This window comes from Octopus sinensis, linkage group LG1, assembly GCF_006345805.1.
Source record: "Octopus sinensis linkage group LG1, ASM634580v1, whole genome shotgun sequence".
Lineage (NCBI taxonomy): Eukaryota > Metazoa > Mollusca > Cephalopoda > Octopoda > Octopodidae > Octopus > Octopus sinensis.
Genome location: NC_042997.1, coordinates 57,013,117 through 57,032,439, shown reverse-complemented (window position 1 = coordinate 57,032,439; position 19,323 = coordinate 57,013,117). Strand labels below are relative to the sequence as shown.

The 19,323-nt window shown below is 36.1% G+C and overlaps 1 protein-coding gene across 3 annotated transcripts in view; it reads right to left on the bottom strand.

Annotated features, from left to right (window-relative positions):
- LOC118762493 overlaps positions 1–18,091 on the bottom strand; it is a 71,604-nt gene extending 53,513 nt beyond the window's left edge. For all 3 annotated transcript variants that reach the window (XM_036501107.1, XM_036501110.1, XM_036501114.1), the window contains exons 1-2: positions 17,750–18,091; positions 2,859–2,948 (exon numbers count right to left, since the gene is read on the bottom strand). In XM_036501107.1, coding sequence (XP_036357000.1) covers positions 2,859–2,948; positions 17,750–17,995 — 336 coding nt within the window. In that variant the 5' untranslated portion in view covers positions 17,996–18,091. The remainder of the gene's footprint in view (positions 1–2,858; positions 2,949–17,749) is intronic.
- Positions 18,092–19,323: the final 1,232 nt, after the last annotated feature.

Sequence of the window (19,323 nt, the reverse complement as noted above, 5' to 3'; positions counted from 1 at the left end):
GAGTTATGCTCAGACAGCGATATAACAGTACACCTACTTCTCTTGGAGGCCTGGTTAGAACTTACTAGAATTTTCCTGCTACTTTGTGATAGGCGGTAATGTGTATCTATGCACAAGGCATAGTGGTTGGCTCCACCAACCAAATCACATTTAGATGGATAAGTGTTCCGCCAAAGGGAAATAGAGCTCCTACCAGAGCAACCGAAAGAGGTGAATATAATCTGAAGGAGCTATATCAAGAGAATATGATGGATGCGGCAAGACTTTCCAATCGAGCTCTTGAATAGTATTTTTGGTCAAATTAGCGACACAGGAGCGAGCGTTGTCTTGTTGAAAAAGCACACCACGTAAAGTTCTGCATTGAATATGTGGTCTTTTTCAAGCATTTCACAGTGGATTTACCCTTCCTAATCCCATCAAACGCAGATCATTGTCAGGCATAGATGTAGCTCTAGTTTGGCTCAGGGTGTTGCTTGTTTGTCGGGGTTGTTACGATGCGGTAAAGAAATTTCTGTATGTAAAAGAGTGTCACTGTTATACAAGGAGTGTCATTAATTTCCAATATTCTGCAAGAACATGTCTGACCATGGAAAAATATTGCCTTGTTAGCTAACAGGTGAGGGTTGGTAACAGGAAGGGCATCCGACCATAGAAAATCTTCCCCAATAAAGTCTGTCTGACCCACACAGGCATGGAAATGTTGATGATACCAATTAAATTATATTAACTCATTTTGGGACTTTGTTATGCATCTCGTGCGAGCGTAAATTATGGCTATCTCTATATTATAGGCCTAATCTTAAATTCTACATTACTGTCGAGGATAAGTATTGAAAGATTTGCCATCCGAAGCAAATGAACACTGTAACAGGTTGGCAGTGAGACAACAATTTCTTCAATTATATAATTATCAACGAAACAGAATTTTCAAATAATTTCTGTAGCTGTAATTAATTACAAAACTGCTAAAAAGCACAATTTACAAAAGTAATATAAATTCATTTTTAACATTAATTAATTGTAAAACTACTAAAGAACAGGTTACAAAATCAGACAATAAAAATTAGCGAAAAAAAAAAAAGAAATAACTAAATTAAAAAATAAGGCATGCACACTCTCAATTACATACTGCACTTATAACAAATTTTGAGGGAATCCTAAACTCAAGGCATTGTGAAGATGATTGTAAGACTAGAGCGCGCTGGAAATTTTTCCTTTTTTCCTTGTAATTAAATTGTGAATCCAACCTTTATGTAAATAAAAATTCATTTGTAAGTGAATTACATTTTTCAGCTTGTGACATTTGAAGTGTTCAAGGAGCTGGATTGCAGCCAACAAAGTTTTACCATCATTGGCATCGCGTCTTTCCAGAGTATTAAGCAGCAAAAAATAAGTGGAGGGTAACGGGTTGTGCACCCCAGAACAGCGTATTCAGCTGTGCCCAGCGAGCATGACAGTGATGGTGTTACAACAGAGATGGTCAGTGACAGACGCTGCAGCAGCCACCCAAACTTGTTGGGCCCATCTCTAAGACTGGCTGCAGTTATCCCGATTTTGCAGATGAAATCGCCAGCGCGGTGTCCAAGAATACCTGAGGTCTCAACGGCGACCGGCATAAAATTGATAGCGGCGGATAATATTTAATTATTTAGATCTTTTCCTTTTGAATGGCACATGTCAACACAATTTCTAGTTAAGTAAACACTTTTAAACTTCGTATACTGGTAGAATGTATTTAAAAAACATCATTTTTTTTTTTTGGCTTTATTGAGAAAATTCTATATGTTGTAACATATTTCCACTTTAATTTCAAGCATTTCGGCAATTTTAACCAATCGCTGACCTCCATTTAGGTAAACAACATTCCGTGCTGTATGAATATGTCCCTCGTTTAAGAAACAGATTGGGTTTATTTACATTGGCGAAGAAAAAAGATGTGTTGACATGTGCCGTTCAAAAGGAAAAGATCCAATAATTTTTCTCTCCGGGTTTGCGACCGATTCAGCAAGACTGGAACTGAAGTCAAATTAAAATACTTCAGTATCTCATTTGATTTAGCTAAGGGTGCAGTAACCGCCACATCCGCTGTAACATTAAGGATGTGTGATCGAGCGAAAGAGTCGCTTATACCGGCGTCCTATATGAGGCACCTGCTTCTAAAAGTAATCTCAATGGATCTCTTTTCGTTTCTCCACCGGGACAAACTTAGCTCCAGGACCTAAGGATCATATATTCTGACTAGGGTTCGTTTGACAAATTTAACTCGTTGCGTTGAGCTAAGTAACCCACGCTCAGTGAAATTGTTAATCCATAAAAATGTCCGGAATCGAGTATATTAGCAGAACAACACCTCATTCCCCCCACATACATCAGCTCCGACTCTATCAGTGCTGGAGATGTGGAGCTCATCCGAGCTAAGTAAGCCGATGTTCGTAACAGGCAATGCATCTATTCAATCTCCAAAAATTTAGCATTCACAGAAAGTAAGGTACACTTTCAAAATTGATCAAATTGGTTTGAAAAAAATAACAGTAAAAAAAAAAGGTGTTTTGACTGGAAATTGTCCCGAACTTTCTGTATTGATCCATCTTGCTCTAAGACTAACAATCCAAGCCCCTCAGTAATTGTAGAACTTCATCCACCTCTCTGTTGGAAGTACTCCACGTTGAAATGGGGAGAATATTGCTCTCAGAGAAGAACTAGTATAAACAAAAGAAAGCGGGACAGACACAGAGGAGCATTTACGTAACTCAAACCACACCAAATCATTTGGGCGACAAAGCTTGAGTAAAAGATTCCGAAATGATTTTAACATACTTTCTAGTGCACAAATTAATTCATAAAATTGAGTTACTTACAATTACACTCTTCTCATTTATGTCCCAGCCGGAAGTTAACAATTCTCTTAATACCTCACTGGGGTTATTACTTGAAAGTAAGGCTACCACCTAGAAAGTGTTACAGAAAAATGACAAGAAGTTAGTTTGTGTCTATATGCATCTTTATATAACTGTACGCTTATTTGCGTCTGTGGAGATGATTATATTTATGATGTTCAGTTGAAAAGGCAGTCTAAATTTAACAAGCACCAAAGAAAAAAACCATCGTTAAAAAGTAAAAAAATTGCTAATTAGAAAATGACGAGATAGTGAAACATCGACAATATTTATCATCCCAATGAAAGGTTAAGCAAATTAGGGATTCCTTGCACGCGCTCGACAGCTGGGAATAACGACCAAACCTTCCTCTACTCGCACCTTGTTGTCTTAGAAAAATTAGAAAATGTAGTCTAAACGAATATATTTTTCAAAGTTAGAATGCTTTTTGATAATAGGTATGGGCGCAAGTCCAGTTCGCACTAGCACCTAGGTTTGTTTGAGCAAAGATAACCTGGAGATAACCCGCCAAACAAAAAGTGAGGTATAGTCTCATCAAGGTGACAGAATTATTCAAAATTTTCAGCAAAGTTCACATTCTTATTGTTAGCGTTGAATTCTTGTTAACGATAACGATTACTATTTCTATTAATTTATAATTTGGATAAGTTCGCATGCTGACTTTCTGTTGGAGAAAACAAATCTAATGTTTCCTGGGCCGACTTTGACAGTATCTTCCATGTGTAGGAAGTTGTGTTAGGTTTTCTTCTAATAAAGGAAAGAAACATGACAAAAAAGAAAGAAGCAGATGCTACAAAATATATATTATCCAAACAAACATTTTTCCTTCGATTTTAGATCTGCAAATGTTTTCCATTGAACTCTATAACATGACTGAGTGTGCAGGACGATTGCCAAGATTTCCATTTAAAAAGTGGGTTTTGAGTTATACCTGCTATATAAGACTTACCCAAGTTATCGTAGAAAATAGCTCGGGTGCCGAAGGCGCGAGGTTCATAGCTAAAGGAGGTCGGGTGAGCTATAGTTTCCCTAGCGGCCCCTGCTTTTCTTGTGTTACAATAGAGAGCCTCTGCTTTTCTTGTTTCAATAACATTTTAACTATGTCTCAATCAGTAAACTTTGTATGCAACAATTCTGCAGTGCTGGTTGTTTATAATTTATTCAGTTCTTTTCAAAAAGTGGGCAAATATTGTAAATTACCTACTATAATTCACATCAAACGTACCTGACTGGTATAAACACTACCGCAGTGACGTCATTAAGATGTCGGTTATTTTACAGGAACTAACACGGTGTCAAGTATACCGTAACACCTTTCACTTGAAATGGATTTACTTACGGTATGTATAACATGATATTGTAATATATTAGAAATATTGTTGTAAAGTACACTGCAAGTATTTTCTTTAATTTGTCAATTTTGTTGTGTTTCACGAGACTATAGGTCTTGAAATAACCTATCCATTTTGACGCTGCTCACAGACCTGGTCTGTTACATGCTTCTCTGGAATCATGCCAGTGTGCAGTGCCTCCTCTCATTGCACATTCAGTCCTGGGTATACTCCTTCATAAGTCTTCATTTAATCTCCAAATTCTTACCATCTTCCCGGTTACACTGTATTCTCTCGCAGCAGCTCGGTTGCTGTGGGACTTGGTGTATGCTACCACTTTCAGCTTAAAACCAGCTTTATATTTCCTTCGTTTATCTCTTTAAGCCATGAGGGGGTTTTACAGTTGTTGGAAATTAATGTTCACCCAGTGAGAGTACTACTGCTTATGAAAGAATGACAACTTGATCCTTTCCAAGAAACCCTGTCTGTAAATGTTTGAAAGTAAGGTTTATTGTGATTAGTCTGACTGACATGAACTGACCAGTTCCAGAAGGTATCGGTACAGATCAAACTAAAGGGTTTGACCCGAGCAAAAAAAAAACAAAAGTAGTGTAATAGGTGTAAAACAACTTGCTTTAAACGAATATGGAGAAAACAATGCGCGCTCAGGGTGGGAGACGACTCGGAAAGTTCACATCGTGAATGTTCCTCGGAAAATTCACATCGTCAGACCTTGACCTTTAAACTCTAGTGTTTGACCAGAGTAAAAGCAAAAAAAATAGTCTAATAGGTGTAAAACAATATGTAGTAAACGAATATAAAAAAAAATGTGCGCTGGCGAACGAGGGGGTGGAGGAGAGGACTCGGAAAATTCACATCGTCAGACCTTGACCTTTAAACTCCAGTGTTTGACCCGAGCAAAAACAAAATCAAAATAGTCTAATAGGTGTAAAACAACATGTAGTAAACGAATGTGATCGGGTCAAACACTAGAGTTTAAAGGTCATGGTCTGACGATGTGAATTTTCCAAGTCCTCTCCCCCACCTCACCCCGTTTGCGAGCGCGCATTTTTTTTCATATTCGTTTACAGCAAGTTGTTTTACACCTATTACACTAAATTTTTTTCTTTTTTTGCTGGGGTCAAACCCTTTAGTTTGACCTCGATACATGCTACTAATATGCCGTAACAGGTAGGTTAGTTACCAAAAGCCCTAAGCTTGCTGAACGCTGTATGAGAGAGCACTCTAATGAGGCAGTGTAAACAGAACGGACCCGGCTCAATGGGCTGATTGTTTACATTTTCTGTCCGTCAGCTGTTGCGAATGGCACTGGTGTCTGTCCGCTAAATTTGCTGTGCTGTTATTTTAATATAATCTTACTATTAATCCAGTAAGTATCAGTAGAAAATATCATAGGATCTATGTGAGTGTTTTACGATGTTCCCCGCCGATGTGTGCAAGTATCAGTTGAAAATACTGCGCTGTGGAACCATAGGATCTATACGAGTGGTTTACAATGTTCAGATTTTAAAAGGGGTATATAAGACGACCCCTAGTTTTAATGTGATTTTTTTAGAAGTTCAATTTCCATCCTGTATTTCAGCAATATCATTTTCACTTTCCACTGAAAAAATTGTCAAAGAATTTTAACTGTCTTTGTTCATGAAACATCGCTATCTGATTAAATAGAGCTGCTTCTAAAATCATTGTTTTAAAAATATTTCTTCACAAGTGCTCGAACTGAATACATTTATTTTTTAAATAAAAAAAGAAACTTTTAAAATGCTTTTAATCAGAATATCGATGAAAAAGTTTCTTCGAAAGGAAAATAGCCTCGTATTAATGTCACAGAAGACAAACTACGTTGCGAATAGGCTATGCGAGTGGTTTACAATGTTCAGATTTTAAAAGGGGGTATATAAGACGACCCCTAGTTTTAATGTGATTTTTTTAGAAGTTCAATTTCCATCCTGTATTTCAGCAATATCATTTTCACTTTCCAATGAAAAAATTGTCAAAGAATTTTAACTGTCTTTGTACATGAAACGTCGCTATCTGATTAAATAGAGCTGCTTCTAAAATCATTGTTTTAAAAATATTTCTTCGCTAGTGCTTGAAGTGAATACATTTATTTTTTAAATAAAAAAGAAACTTTTAAAATGCTTTTGATCAGAATATCGATGAAAAAGTTTCTTCGAAAGGAAAATAGCCTCGTATTAATGTCACAGAAGACAAGCTACGTTGCGAATAGGAAATTAATTAATGTAATTGATATGTAACGAACAGAACTGCTTGCACGTCAGACAAGGTGCTTAGCGGCATTTCGTTCGTCTTTACGTTCGGAGTTCAAATTTCACCGCGGTTGAATTTTGTCTTTTATCCTTTCGGGATCTATGAAATGAGGGACCAGTTCAGCAACTGGAATCAATGTAATCGACTAACCCCTCCACCAAAATTTCACTGCATGTATCTTTAATAGAATGGATAATTAATGAAAGTGATCCAGTATACTAATGGTTGAAAAGATGAAAAGTAAATGTTAATCTTGGGGAGATCAGAACTCAAAAATTATGGTACCCTGAAAGGTGCACTATATGAAATCATTGACACCATATACAAATACCGTTGAGATAAATATGAGTAGACAGCGGGTATCTGGGATTTTTGTAGTGGTTTTTCCTCCCACGCAGTTACTTGTTATCTCAAGATTTGTTCTCTTTACCTTTTTAAAAAAACAATAACGACGTTGAAAAGCAATCAGTTACAAAACAAACAAACTCAAGCAGTCTCAAAATATTTTCAAATTACATCTTGACAAACATTTCTCAGAATTGATAACAACGAGGAGGATTATGATGATGATTTTGCAGCTCGATTAGGTGGGTGATGGATATTTGTTCATGCTGCGTGTTATTTCACCCATATAAAACCAAGTCAATATTTAGTTTCTATTAAGAATCACTTTTTGCAAAGATTTCTTGCCGAAAGGTGTAATGCTAAATAACAGAAGTATGTTTATGTATGTACTTGTAGCGCTCCAGCCACTTCGTGAAAGCCACATGGAAGCCCGAAGGTGCCCTTCTCAATATTTTCAAAACGACTGCCTCTGAGGTTGTCCTTCAGTTTGGGGAATAGCCAAAGGTCACAGGGAGCAATGGTCTATATTGTGGGAAATGTGAGGGACAGTCTTGATACCTATCTCTGTTAAGTATTTTGTTACCAGGACTGGTGCATTGTCCTAATGCATGTGTCACAGACCCGAGTGGAAGAGCTCTGGCTGTTTGCGACGAAATCTCTTCTTGAACTCGTTTAAATCCTCCAGAAATTTTGTTGGCCATCTGTGGATGGAGGTGATGCCCTTACTGTCAAAGAAAGAGCGAGGGTCATTATCAACTTTCCGGTGAATTTGATTTTCACGGCTTTCTTTGATCTGGGATGCTTCCATTACACTGTCCCTTGGTCTCTGGATCATAACAGAAGATCCGGTTTTCGTCATAGGTCACTAGAGACTCAAATACTCTTGGATTACAGGTAATAAGTTCAACCATCACCCTGCTATCACTTTTATTTTACACACTTCATTCAATGATAAACAAATCCTTTCAATTTTTTTTTTTTTTACACGTCTTTCTGAACGATTTCAGTCAATCTTTAAATTTTTCCCAAATCCTGTGTATCATGTTCTATGCATTAGAATACATTTTTTCACTTATTCCAGTTATTGGGCTGCAGTTCTCCAGGGGCACGGCCTTGAAGGTTCTGGCCGATGAAATCAACTCCAGTACTGACTTTGTTATAACGTTTCGTATCCGATACGTAAGATGTAAACAAACAATGAGATCGAAGATGAAAAAATGTGTAATGGGCGCATATTCCACACTTCGAGAGTTTTTGCTCCTTCATCAGCATCCATCCTACCTATCAATCATCCACGAAATCATTGCCCAAATAGTCACCACATACAGCGGTGCAACGTCATTGGATATACCAATTTACATATTAAACACATTCCTGGAAGCTAGTTTTTTTGGGGGGCTTTTTAAACATATTTTCCGTGCAGTTTTCGTCTTTCAATGGCTTGTAACTGAATGCATGAGATGGAAACTGCTGCGCACTAGGACTGAACCCCAAATCACTTGACTGCGAACTGAACTTAACCACACAGCCATAGTCTTGCTGTAAAATATTTTTAGAGTGAAAACTCTAAATAGAATGGGTGGGCTGAACAAACATATAGACGCTATTTGACGTAGTTGGGTCTCATTATCTTGACATTTTGCATACAATCTAAATTCAGCATTAATTAACCGATTGTTTAGGTTTGAAATTATCGATGCAATTATAATTACATTATTCACCTTACAGCCAAATGAATTAATTTCAAGTTAGAATAAATATATATATAGTTTCGAATGATTTTGTGGTGTTAAAACTGCAAGAGAAATATGTGAAGATGAAACGAACATTTCTCTTCAACAAATTTAATTATCAGATACACCTTTAAAGGGAAGGGTAGAATGTATTAATAAAGTGTCAACAACAGGCTTTATCACATATAAAAATATTTTTACAAACAAAGATATTTAATTGTATACATACGCTCACGCATAGATACGTATGCATATGGAAAGAAGGAATACAAAGTAGAGAGAGAAAGGGTTTATAGAAGGTATAATTGGTGTTAACTGAGCCAACTTCGGAAAAGATACAGACTGAACAGAGATGATGGATGCGAGGATGTCTGGCATAGTGGAAGGCAGTTGCTTCAGGAATAATTGTTTAAATACTTCGTCCTAAAATGTTTTTAACAGAAAAAGAAAACAGATGTAGTTCTTGCCTTAGCAAGAGCTGCGACCTTTTTTCTTCCTTTTTTTTTATAGTTTATCACCAAGTTCTGTTATTAAGAGTTGGTCGAGTCATTTCTTCTGTGAAATGGAGATGCTTTTAATGAGTTCCTTCCGAACTGATATGTGCCGTTCAGGTTGCCTCACTAATGATTCGCCTTGCGGTGAACTGTACTGCAGTATGTACGAATCGAATGGGCTTATTTGACAGGTGAACAAATTCTGAGAACAATTGAAACAAATGTGAAGACCGAAGTTTCGATTCTTGGTTACGACTCTCTTATATATCTCCTACAGTGTAAAGAGTTTGGTAAACATCCTTCTGTGGTAATAGCATTTACGGAGCTATCGTAAATATCCTGAAGCGAAGCACTTCCTGGATTCTCAGCCATGATTCGAAACCTAATCTAGATTTTTATATGAGTTCCTTCTTATTGTTCTCGGTATTGGCACTAAGAAATTTACCGAAATCAACAATAATATTTAGATAAATCCTATTGTTTCCTGAAAATCCTGAGGTTAAATATAGTTCAAACAAGATGACTGACGGAAAATTTTTTGTTTGGACTAACCTAATTTATTTAAGAAAATATAAATTCAGTTCTTCCTCTTTCGCTCGGTGCCTTGTCTAAAGTTAATCTTGGTCTTTCGCATGGTAAAGGGAGCACCTCTTGCATGTAAAAGAGGGCCTATACAACTTTCACTCTCTACTTGTCAACATAGAAAGGTAAATTCTTTTATACTCTAGGAACAAGGCCTGAAACTTTTGGGGAGTGGGGGCCAGTCGATTAGATCAACTCCACTACGACCTGGTACGTAGTTAATAGACCCCGAAAGGATGAAAGGCAAATCGACCTTAGCGGAATTTGAACTCAGACGGTAGCAACGGGCGAAATGCTGCTAAAAATTTTACCTGGCATGCTAACAAATGGAGAGGTAAATTCTATTACACTTTCTCTCTCCTTCTCCCTTCTGTTTATCTAGCACACAGATGAACAACCAAACTTCAACTAATCTTTATGTAACTTGAAGCAGAAGTATTTTATATCATAACGGTAAAATAAAGGCCATCTACTATTTTTAGCAGTTGAGGGAACCTGTGGAAGAGGTAGACCCAGGAAGACCTGGGATGAGGTGCTGAAGCATGACCTTCGAACATTGGGCCTCACCAAGGCAATGACTAGTGACCAGGACCTTTGGAAATATGCTGTGCTTGAGAAGACTCGGCAAGCCAAGTGAGACCATAACCTCGTGGCCAATGCCAGGGGTGTAACCAGCCCACTTATATAATGCATACCTTTCCTTCATTGGACACTAAACTCTGCTTGCAAAGACCTGTTGAGGCAAGGGAAATTGAAATCGAAATCAAATTCAATGACTGGCATCCGTGCTAGAAGAGTGCTAAGAGTACCATCCGAGCGTGATTGTTGCCAGAGCAACAAACTGGCTTCCTTGCCAGTGGCATGTAATAGCACCATTCGAGCGTGATCATTACGTGCATCACCTTACTGGCACTTATACTGGAGGCACATGAAAAAACATTCGATTAGGGTCGTTGCCAGTGCCGCTGGACTGGCTCCTGTGCAGATGGCACATAAAAAGCACCATTTGAGCGTGGCTGTTGCCAGTACTACCTGACTGGCACGTAAAAGCACCCACAACATTCTCGGAGTGGTTGGCATTAGGAAGGGCATCCAGCTGTAGAAACTCTGCCAGATCAGATTGGAGCCTGGCGTAGCTATCTGGTTCGCCAGACTTCAGTCAAACCATCCAACCCATGCTAGCATGGAAAGCGGACGTTAAACGATGATGATGATCATCATTTATTCTGCGGACATCTTTAAACCACAACCATTACACAATTTGTGACGCCAACATGCAACCATCTGCACATAACCAATTCAAACAATAAATTCAAACATAATCAATTCTAGACAATAGCGTTTAAAGAACTAGACAAAGAATCTAGACAATGGTATACAGAAAGCTAGGCAAACACTTATTGAGACAGCAATGTCACTTCATTCTTTAGGCATGGGGGTCGTCCAGAATTTGGATTTCAAGAGCTATTCATCAGTCCCTTGTTAGATGTAATCGTATGCAGAAGAGTAAGCACTCTTCGTAATGTTTACTAACTAATCTTTTGAAACACATGATCACCAGCTGGGAGAAAAGATGAATAACATATAGTTATGTAATGTTAATTTTATTTAAATGTTTCTATAAGGACAGTATAATATAAGTATGAGGAAACATAGGTACTTGATAACATAAAAGTGGGCAGGGAAACATAGATGCTGGGGTACATCGATACCAGAGAATATAGGTACCAGGGAGCATAGGCACTGGTGAACATAAGTACCAGGAATATTGGGCCCAATACACATAGGTACTGGGGAACATAGATACTGAGAATTATAGTTACGTACTCGTTGAAAAGCATGGGGAAATTGTGCTTGCCTCACACAAAAATATCACATTAGTCATTTACTGAATTATACAGTGAATTTAATGTATTAAATTACCATTTTTATAATTATTATAATCAATTAGGAATTATTTACTTTTTAGGTTTATTAATTCTAGCAGGATCCATGATTATTTCGTGGAATTAATGGTAAACTTATTGGATTATTTCTGAAAACTTTATCCAAAAAAACCTGAAGTGTAGCCTGTGTTGTGTCTGTATCAAAAGATAGTCACTCATCTGCTACCCATTGAAATGTGAAGGAAATTGGAATATGATGATTACGTAATGCACTTTATATACTTTATACACAATTTTATAGACTTAATACACAGCACTCAATGAATAAATATTCACTCTTATTTTCCATTTTTCCCCATTAACAAAAAAAAAAAAAAAAATTACATTCTAAAATTTATATGGCCACTATTTTATAGTAAAAAAAAAATTATTTTAGATGTAAAATATAGGAGTCACAATTTCACGGGGGTAAAAATGCAACATGGCATGATCTGAAAATCACATCATTGGTAACATATAAGCCAATACACATTTCAATTTGTGAACACCTTTCCATTCACCACTACCACTGTCATCATCATTTCTCTCTCACTCTCTGCCTTTCTATAACCTCCCAATCAGAACATCACCCCTCTGCTAAAATTATATTCCTAACTCTCTTCCTCTATATCACTGCCTTCAACTAACTTTTTTAACCACATAATAAATATTACATCCTCACTCTCTGCCTTTCTATAACCTCCCATCAGAACATCACTCCTCTGCTAAAATTATATTATATATCCTCTTTTTCTCTCTCCTTTTTCTTACTTCCTCTTTCCTTTCAACTAATCACGTTAAAGCATTACAATTATGTTCCCTCTACCTCACTTCATGGAAGCTTCTCTTTCCATCTTTTTCCCTCTACCTCTTTTCTTTCTCCCACTTTTTCTCTCGCTCTTTGCCTTTTCCTTCAGCAAATCACATGAAAGAATTATGGATGGGCTAAGTAACGTACAAATAAGCAGAATCATTATAAGATGTGCATGTTTAGTCTGGGAAGTACTGCACACATCTTCCCAAACTAGGTGGCAGGCTCTTGTTGAATACTTGTGGTATTTAAGACACAACATAGTTTACATAATTTGGCATTTATGTCTGATTGGTATCTCTTGATCAATTTTTTAAAATAATTCCAAAAGCCTTGACATTGAACTCTAGATGTTACTGTTGTTGTTGAAAACGTTTGTCGTTACATATAACTTGGATACTAAACCATTTCAATTCAGAAACTTTACATAGTTGTTTAGCAAATTTTAAATGCCTGTGGCTGCAATTTTCCATTTAGTGATCAAGTTAAATTTATTGCTGGTAAGTTTATTTTTGCTCTTTTTACTTTATAATTCCTGAAAACCATCATCCCATAATAAATTTAAACTAGTATTTCTTATAAGTAAGGGAAGAGAAAGCTATGAGGACTGAAAATGGAGTGGACAAATTTCTATATTTTATAGAATTAAAATAATTTTAAACATCTGAAATCTATCCAATACTACGACAAAAGAAAGAAGAATAATGTGGAAGCAAGCTTTATTGTCTTCTCATTAATAAGGGGAAGGGGAAATGTCATTATTATTGTTATTTATTTATTTGGTAGAAGGTCTAGTCTTTGTCAGTTTGAGGATGACTGCTTTCATTTGTCATTAAAACAAAACCTATAAAAATTATTGATTGTTTCCTACATTTTAGTGTCATGTATTTTTGTAAATGAAAATAAAGATATTTGAGGTCATTATTTAAGTAATTTATTTTTGTATGTCATAAATGTTTCAGAAAACGAATAATTAATCTTTATTTGAGATTGTGAAATGTTGACTTCAAAACCAATCATGGTTATTAATCAGTCTCATTTAACTGGTCTTCGTTACAGTCGACCAAACAAAACTGTTTAGATGTGAAACAAAACTAATGCAAATAAGAGTTTAAAAGTCTAGTTCACATTGTATGGATGGTAACACACACAAAATATAAATACGAACAAGAGCACTCAGATAGCGCAAACCTCTGCCAAGATTACACCAACATCATCTCAGCAATTAGCCAAAGATGATTTTTAAAATGAGAATATCTAAAATAAACTTGACTGCTCTCACAAATGAGAATACTAAAAGTGAACCTGACTCCTCTAAGTTAAAAAATACGAAAAATAATCCAGAATCCTTGTCCGTAACTGGATTGCTCCCAAAATCTAATCAGTTTGTGCCAGTCATGAGGCCAAACATCCCAGAAAGTTTCATCTGAATCCATCCAGCAGTTCTTGAGATATCTTGTCCACAAACAAACAAACACAACTGAAAACAATATCTCCGCCTTCACTAAGGTGGAGGTAATAACGCTATAGATGGAAGAGAGCAGCAGGTGAGAATTGAGACTACGTCACCTAGTTAAATGACTTAATGCTTAAAGCAGCAGTTTTCAAAAGGTACGCCGAAAACACTGATGCATCACAAGAACAACTAGGGGCAGTGTGGGTTAAAAAAAATATTAAGGCTTGGAAAATTCTATACTGTTTGAGCCGTGCCTTTTGCTATTCCAAGTGTATGGCAAGAGCCAAAAAGCCATCACGATGATTACTATTTTTGCATGATTGACATAAAAAGTACAAAAAAGTTAAAGGAAGACAAGCACTTCAGTATTCCAGCATACCTGCCTCTTTTGCCCCATGATGACAAGTTACTGGTGTGACAACCACCAGAAAGTGTAAAAAAATCCCATTGCAATGTTTAAATCAAATTTAAATTTCATATTCTAGATAAAATAATCAAACTTTAAAGGTTAAAAACATTTAACTCAGTTTTCGGATCTTTTCTGTTTAGTTGCCAATGTTTAATATCTTCAATTCCTGTTCAAACTGATTTCATATTCAGTGTAATGATATACTTTTATATGCTAATCAATACCATGAAAATCATTTTCACCATAAATCAATAAATAAAGAGTTATTAGCTATTAAAATTTTGAAAATTTTAGGTAAATTTAGCCAATCATAAGCCACAGACACATTCATACCTGTTTCCATAGTAACAAGCCAAACATGAGGGCTCTTGTCTGCAAGAAAGCACATGTTGACTAATATGTTTCAGTCATTGAGGTGGTTGTCATATGTACTAAAAATAGCAATCAAATAGGCCTTAAATCATGCACCACAGGAGGATGTAGTTTTGTACTTGCAAGAAAAGGATGTATACTATGATATTTGTGAAGATCTCTGTTTCTGCAAAGATATAAGTGGCTTGTTTTCAGCTATTAGAATTGATCATGACTGAAAAGAATGGCAACTTTTCATAGACAGCTCAGCAACAAGCCTCAAAGCAGTTTTACTGTACAATGGAAGTCAGTATTCATCTTTACCTATAGCATACTCTGTACAGATGAAGAAAGAATATGGAAATATTAAAAAGTTTCTACAGGAAGTAAAATATGCAGGCTATAAGTGGGATGTTTGTGGTGACTTAAGATGCTTGCCTTCTTGCTTGGACTACTGAGTGGATACACAAAATATTCGTGCTTTCTTTGCCTATTGCACAACAGAGCTGATCGTGAACATTACCGGAATGGTGAGTGGCTCTCACGGAATAACATGCAGCCAGAAAGCAAAATATTATAAGACATCTTGTAGAGCCTGCCAAGGTTTTGTTATCTCCACTTCACATAAAACTGGCTTTTGTCAAACAGTTTGTGAAGGCCTTAGATCATGGTGGAGAAAGCTTTCAAGAAATTCGTCTACTCTTTCCAAAGCTACCTGGGGCAAAGGTTAAGGATTGCATTTTTACTGGACAAGACCGCAAAGAAGGACAATGCTTGAAAAGGCAATGAGTAATGTTGAAAGAGAGGCATGATGTGCACAGTTCATGATTTCCCACGTAACAACAAAAATCTCAACAACAAGCATCTATTGGTAAAGTTTAATGAGAGTTTTAAGAACTTAGGCTATTGAATGTCCTTAGAGGTATACTTTTTGCATTCAAATTTGGACTTCTTTCCTGAAAACTCAGTCAAATCAGTGAGGAGCATGGTAAGAGATTCCACTAGGACATTGTTGCAATGGAGAAGAGATACCGAGGAAGATGAGACACTGCCATGATGGGAAACTATATATGGCCCGTTAAGATAAAGATGCTCACAGTAGGAAAATACAATCTTTAATGCATTTCTAGGGTAAGCTCATCATATACCTACTTGCATTTTCTGTTTAGTTTAAAGTGAGATGCAAAAAAATGATTAGAAAAATATTACTTGATTGATATTGTCGCACATGTAAATAAGGTCAATAAAGCATTACTGCAACAAATTATCTTTTCTTCCAATATAAAACTATGATTATCTCTTAAAGTATTCATAGCAGGCAAAATTAAGTATATTTTTTGAAATCAGGAGAAGAAAAAAAGTATTGAAAAATTTAGCCTAAATTGGTGTTAGGCAGTTCTATTAACGATTGTGTTTATTGTTTCAATTTGCTTAACTTGTATGCTAGTTCAGACTTAAAATTATCTTGGCTTGAGTTTTGGGATCAATCACAAGTTATTGTATTTGATGTTTTATTTAGGCGTACGAGCTTATAAAAACACTGGGATCTTTTCCTTTTGAACGGCACTTTGTAACATAATTTCTAGGTAACTAAAAAGTTTTAAACTTCATATACTGGTAGAACGTGTTTATAAAACATCATTTTCTCTTGGCTTTTTTGAGAAAATTCTATAGGTTGTAAGATATTTTGTCTAAAATTTCTAGCATTTCGGCAATTTTAACCAATCGCTGACGTCTATTTAGGTAAACAACATTCTGTGCATAATGAATATGTCCCTCCTTTAAGAAACAGATTGGGTTTATTTACATTTGTGAAGAAAAAAAGATACCCTTCCCCAACCCCTAACCCTAAATCTAAAATAGATTGAAATGCAATAGATCGATACTAGGGCCATAATTATGGGTGACATTTTCCTTTGACACCGCTAGAAAAAAATCCCATTTTCCGTTGCGGTGTCGTATGAAATTGTTACCCATAATTATAACCCTAGTATCGATCTATTGCATTTCAATCTATTTTAGATTTAGGGTTAGGGGTGGGGGAAGGGTATCTTTTTTCTTCATAAATGTAAATAAACCCAATCTGTTTCTTAAAGGAGGGACATATTCATTATGCACAGAATGTTGTTTACCTAAATGGACGTCAGCGATTGGTTAAAATTGCCGAAATGCTAGAAATTTTAGACGAAATATCTTACAACCTATAGAATTTTTTCAATAAAGCCAAGAGAAAATGATGTTTTATAAACACGTTCTACCAGTATACGAAGTTTAAAACTTTTTAGTTACCTAGAAATTATGTTACAAAGTGCCGTTCAAAAGGAAAAGATCCAAACACCGCTCAATTGCCGACAGTGTAGGGCACTGTCTAAGGATTTATGACGGACGAAATGTAGACAGGAACTTCGCTGTGGGCTAATTAAGGAGCTGGTCTGTACTGAAGTGAACTTCCGATTAGGCGGGACATCTACGAAGCACGAGTTGATCGATGGCTCACGTTCTCATGTGTTTAACTAAATGTAACTAAATAAATCTTTCACCAATACAGTCAGGTTCTCCATTGAGTTTTTTCTGTATAGCTTAACAAAAGCTATAACAGGCTCTTTCTTGAGCTATCGCTTGTCAATAACACAAGTCCTGGTATTACGTTAGTATGACGCAAGATAAAATTCTGGAACATTTTTCTTTTTAAATTATGCCCTGTAAGTTATTGAATAGAGCACTTATAAAGAAGTGAAGTTTATATTGTATAATCATCTGTTCCCTTTCCCTAAAAATTCACGGCCATGATACCTGTGTTTAGGAATCATTGTGTAGATTCAATTAAATAATTTAATTAGAATAGGTAATAAATATTTCCAAAATCCATGAATTTAACAACTAATTGAATATATACAGGCTAAGTATTTCCTTATATAGTTAATTTCCCTTCATCGTTATAATTGTTGCGTTTCTTTCTGGAATAATTGGTCTAAGTTTAAAAAACGATTTTAAACAGAATACATTTTGTTGAAGAGACGAAGTAGATTTAATACACCTCAGATTTGACTAGTATTTTATCGGCCCACCAAATGAAATACAAATCCTAAAACTAGTTTTACATTAAAGATTAAAAAAACTTACATTCTGTGTGGCATTATTGAATTTTGGGACCACTTCTTTTTTCATTTTGTTAACTTGTAATTTTGCGGTGATTGTTTCAGCATTTGGTAGTTTGCTATCTTTATCATCTTTCCAACACTGGCAGAATTTACTCTTACATTCTAATGAATCCATATGGATTTTCCGGCGATTAGATTGTTCAGAGTGGATTGCCTTAGAACTGTTGGCTTTAGGGGTAAACCTTTTCAATGTTTTATGTCGCACCATCGTTTAAAATTTTTTATAAAATCTATAAAAGTCATTCCGTTTGTAATAGTAATAAAATCGTCTTGGTTTGAAAAATGCTTCTGAAAAACCATAAAAAAGAGCAGCGTCTCAGAAAAGTGTCGTTTAACTCTTGAACGCTTGTGTTTGTCTCTTATTTTCCTCGGTCTCATGTTACAAAGAAGCTATTCTGAATTTTTGAAGTCGTTTATTGTGATCGAGTAGACAAACGTATGATCAAGGATATTCTAGCTGTGATAATCCCATCTTTTTAGTTCAGACATCGTGTATCTAAGACCTAATATATCGCTGTGTAAGAGGATGGATTGAAATATGAGGAAACATTTGGCCCCTATTTAATCCAACAACGTAGAAATCTAGGTCAAACACTAGAGTTTGACCGAAATCTCTTATTAGCACAAAAAAAAAAAACAATCTGAAGCGGATAAGGTTTTTTTTTTCTTTCGTCCTTTGTTGCAGTTGTTAAAATCAAAACAGACTTTTTTACAGAAAAAAAAAGAAAGAAAAAAAGTGAAATTATTTTAATTCCTTAGAAAATTATCTGAATGGAACAAACTGCCGGCATCAGTTGTTAGTTGTCGGAGCAATGCATCCTTCAAAACTTCCATGCTTCCTGAGATTCGCCATACACATACAAGCATGTATCTGACTCATGCATTGTCCGCTTTCCAGACATTTGTACATTGCTGCACATGCTTTATACGCACTTTTGACAAGTTGTGGTGCACCTGAGCCCTGTATACAATATTTCATTATCGTTATTATATTTAAGAATGCACATATACATACACTGTTCACTTCCCAGACATTTGTACATTGCTGCACATGCTTTATACGCACTTTTGACCAGTTGTGGTGCACCTGAGCACTGTATACATATAAATGGTTACCTTTTAATGAAATTTTATACAAATACCTTTCAAACGGCATAGATTACGGTTATAAAGAAATTTGTGGGGGGAAATTTTTTCCGAGTACGTAGGAAAAAGAGTTTCGGATCAGGAAGACCAAATAAGTTGGAACTACTCCGTTTTGACGGGTTTTTCCTATTTTTTTTTTAAACTACGGCCTTCGAAATGATGGATGGTGGGGGGTGGACACATCTTTGTATGAAAAAAAAAAAGGATTTGAAATCTTTTTGTATAACCCCACTAATCCCACTTCGGATCAATTTTGGCCATATTTTTGACACTTCAAAACCATGAGAGGAGCCTTTTCGGTACTTGTCTATTGTCGTGGTCCCGGTTTCGCACACGCGAATTCGCGCGCGCGCGCGACAGACGTAGGTACTCGATACTCGAGATCCTACG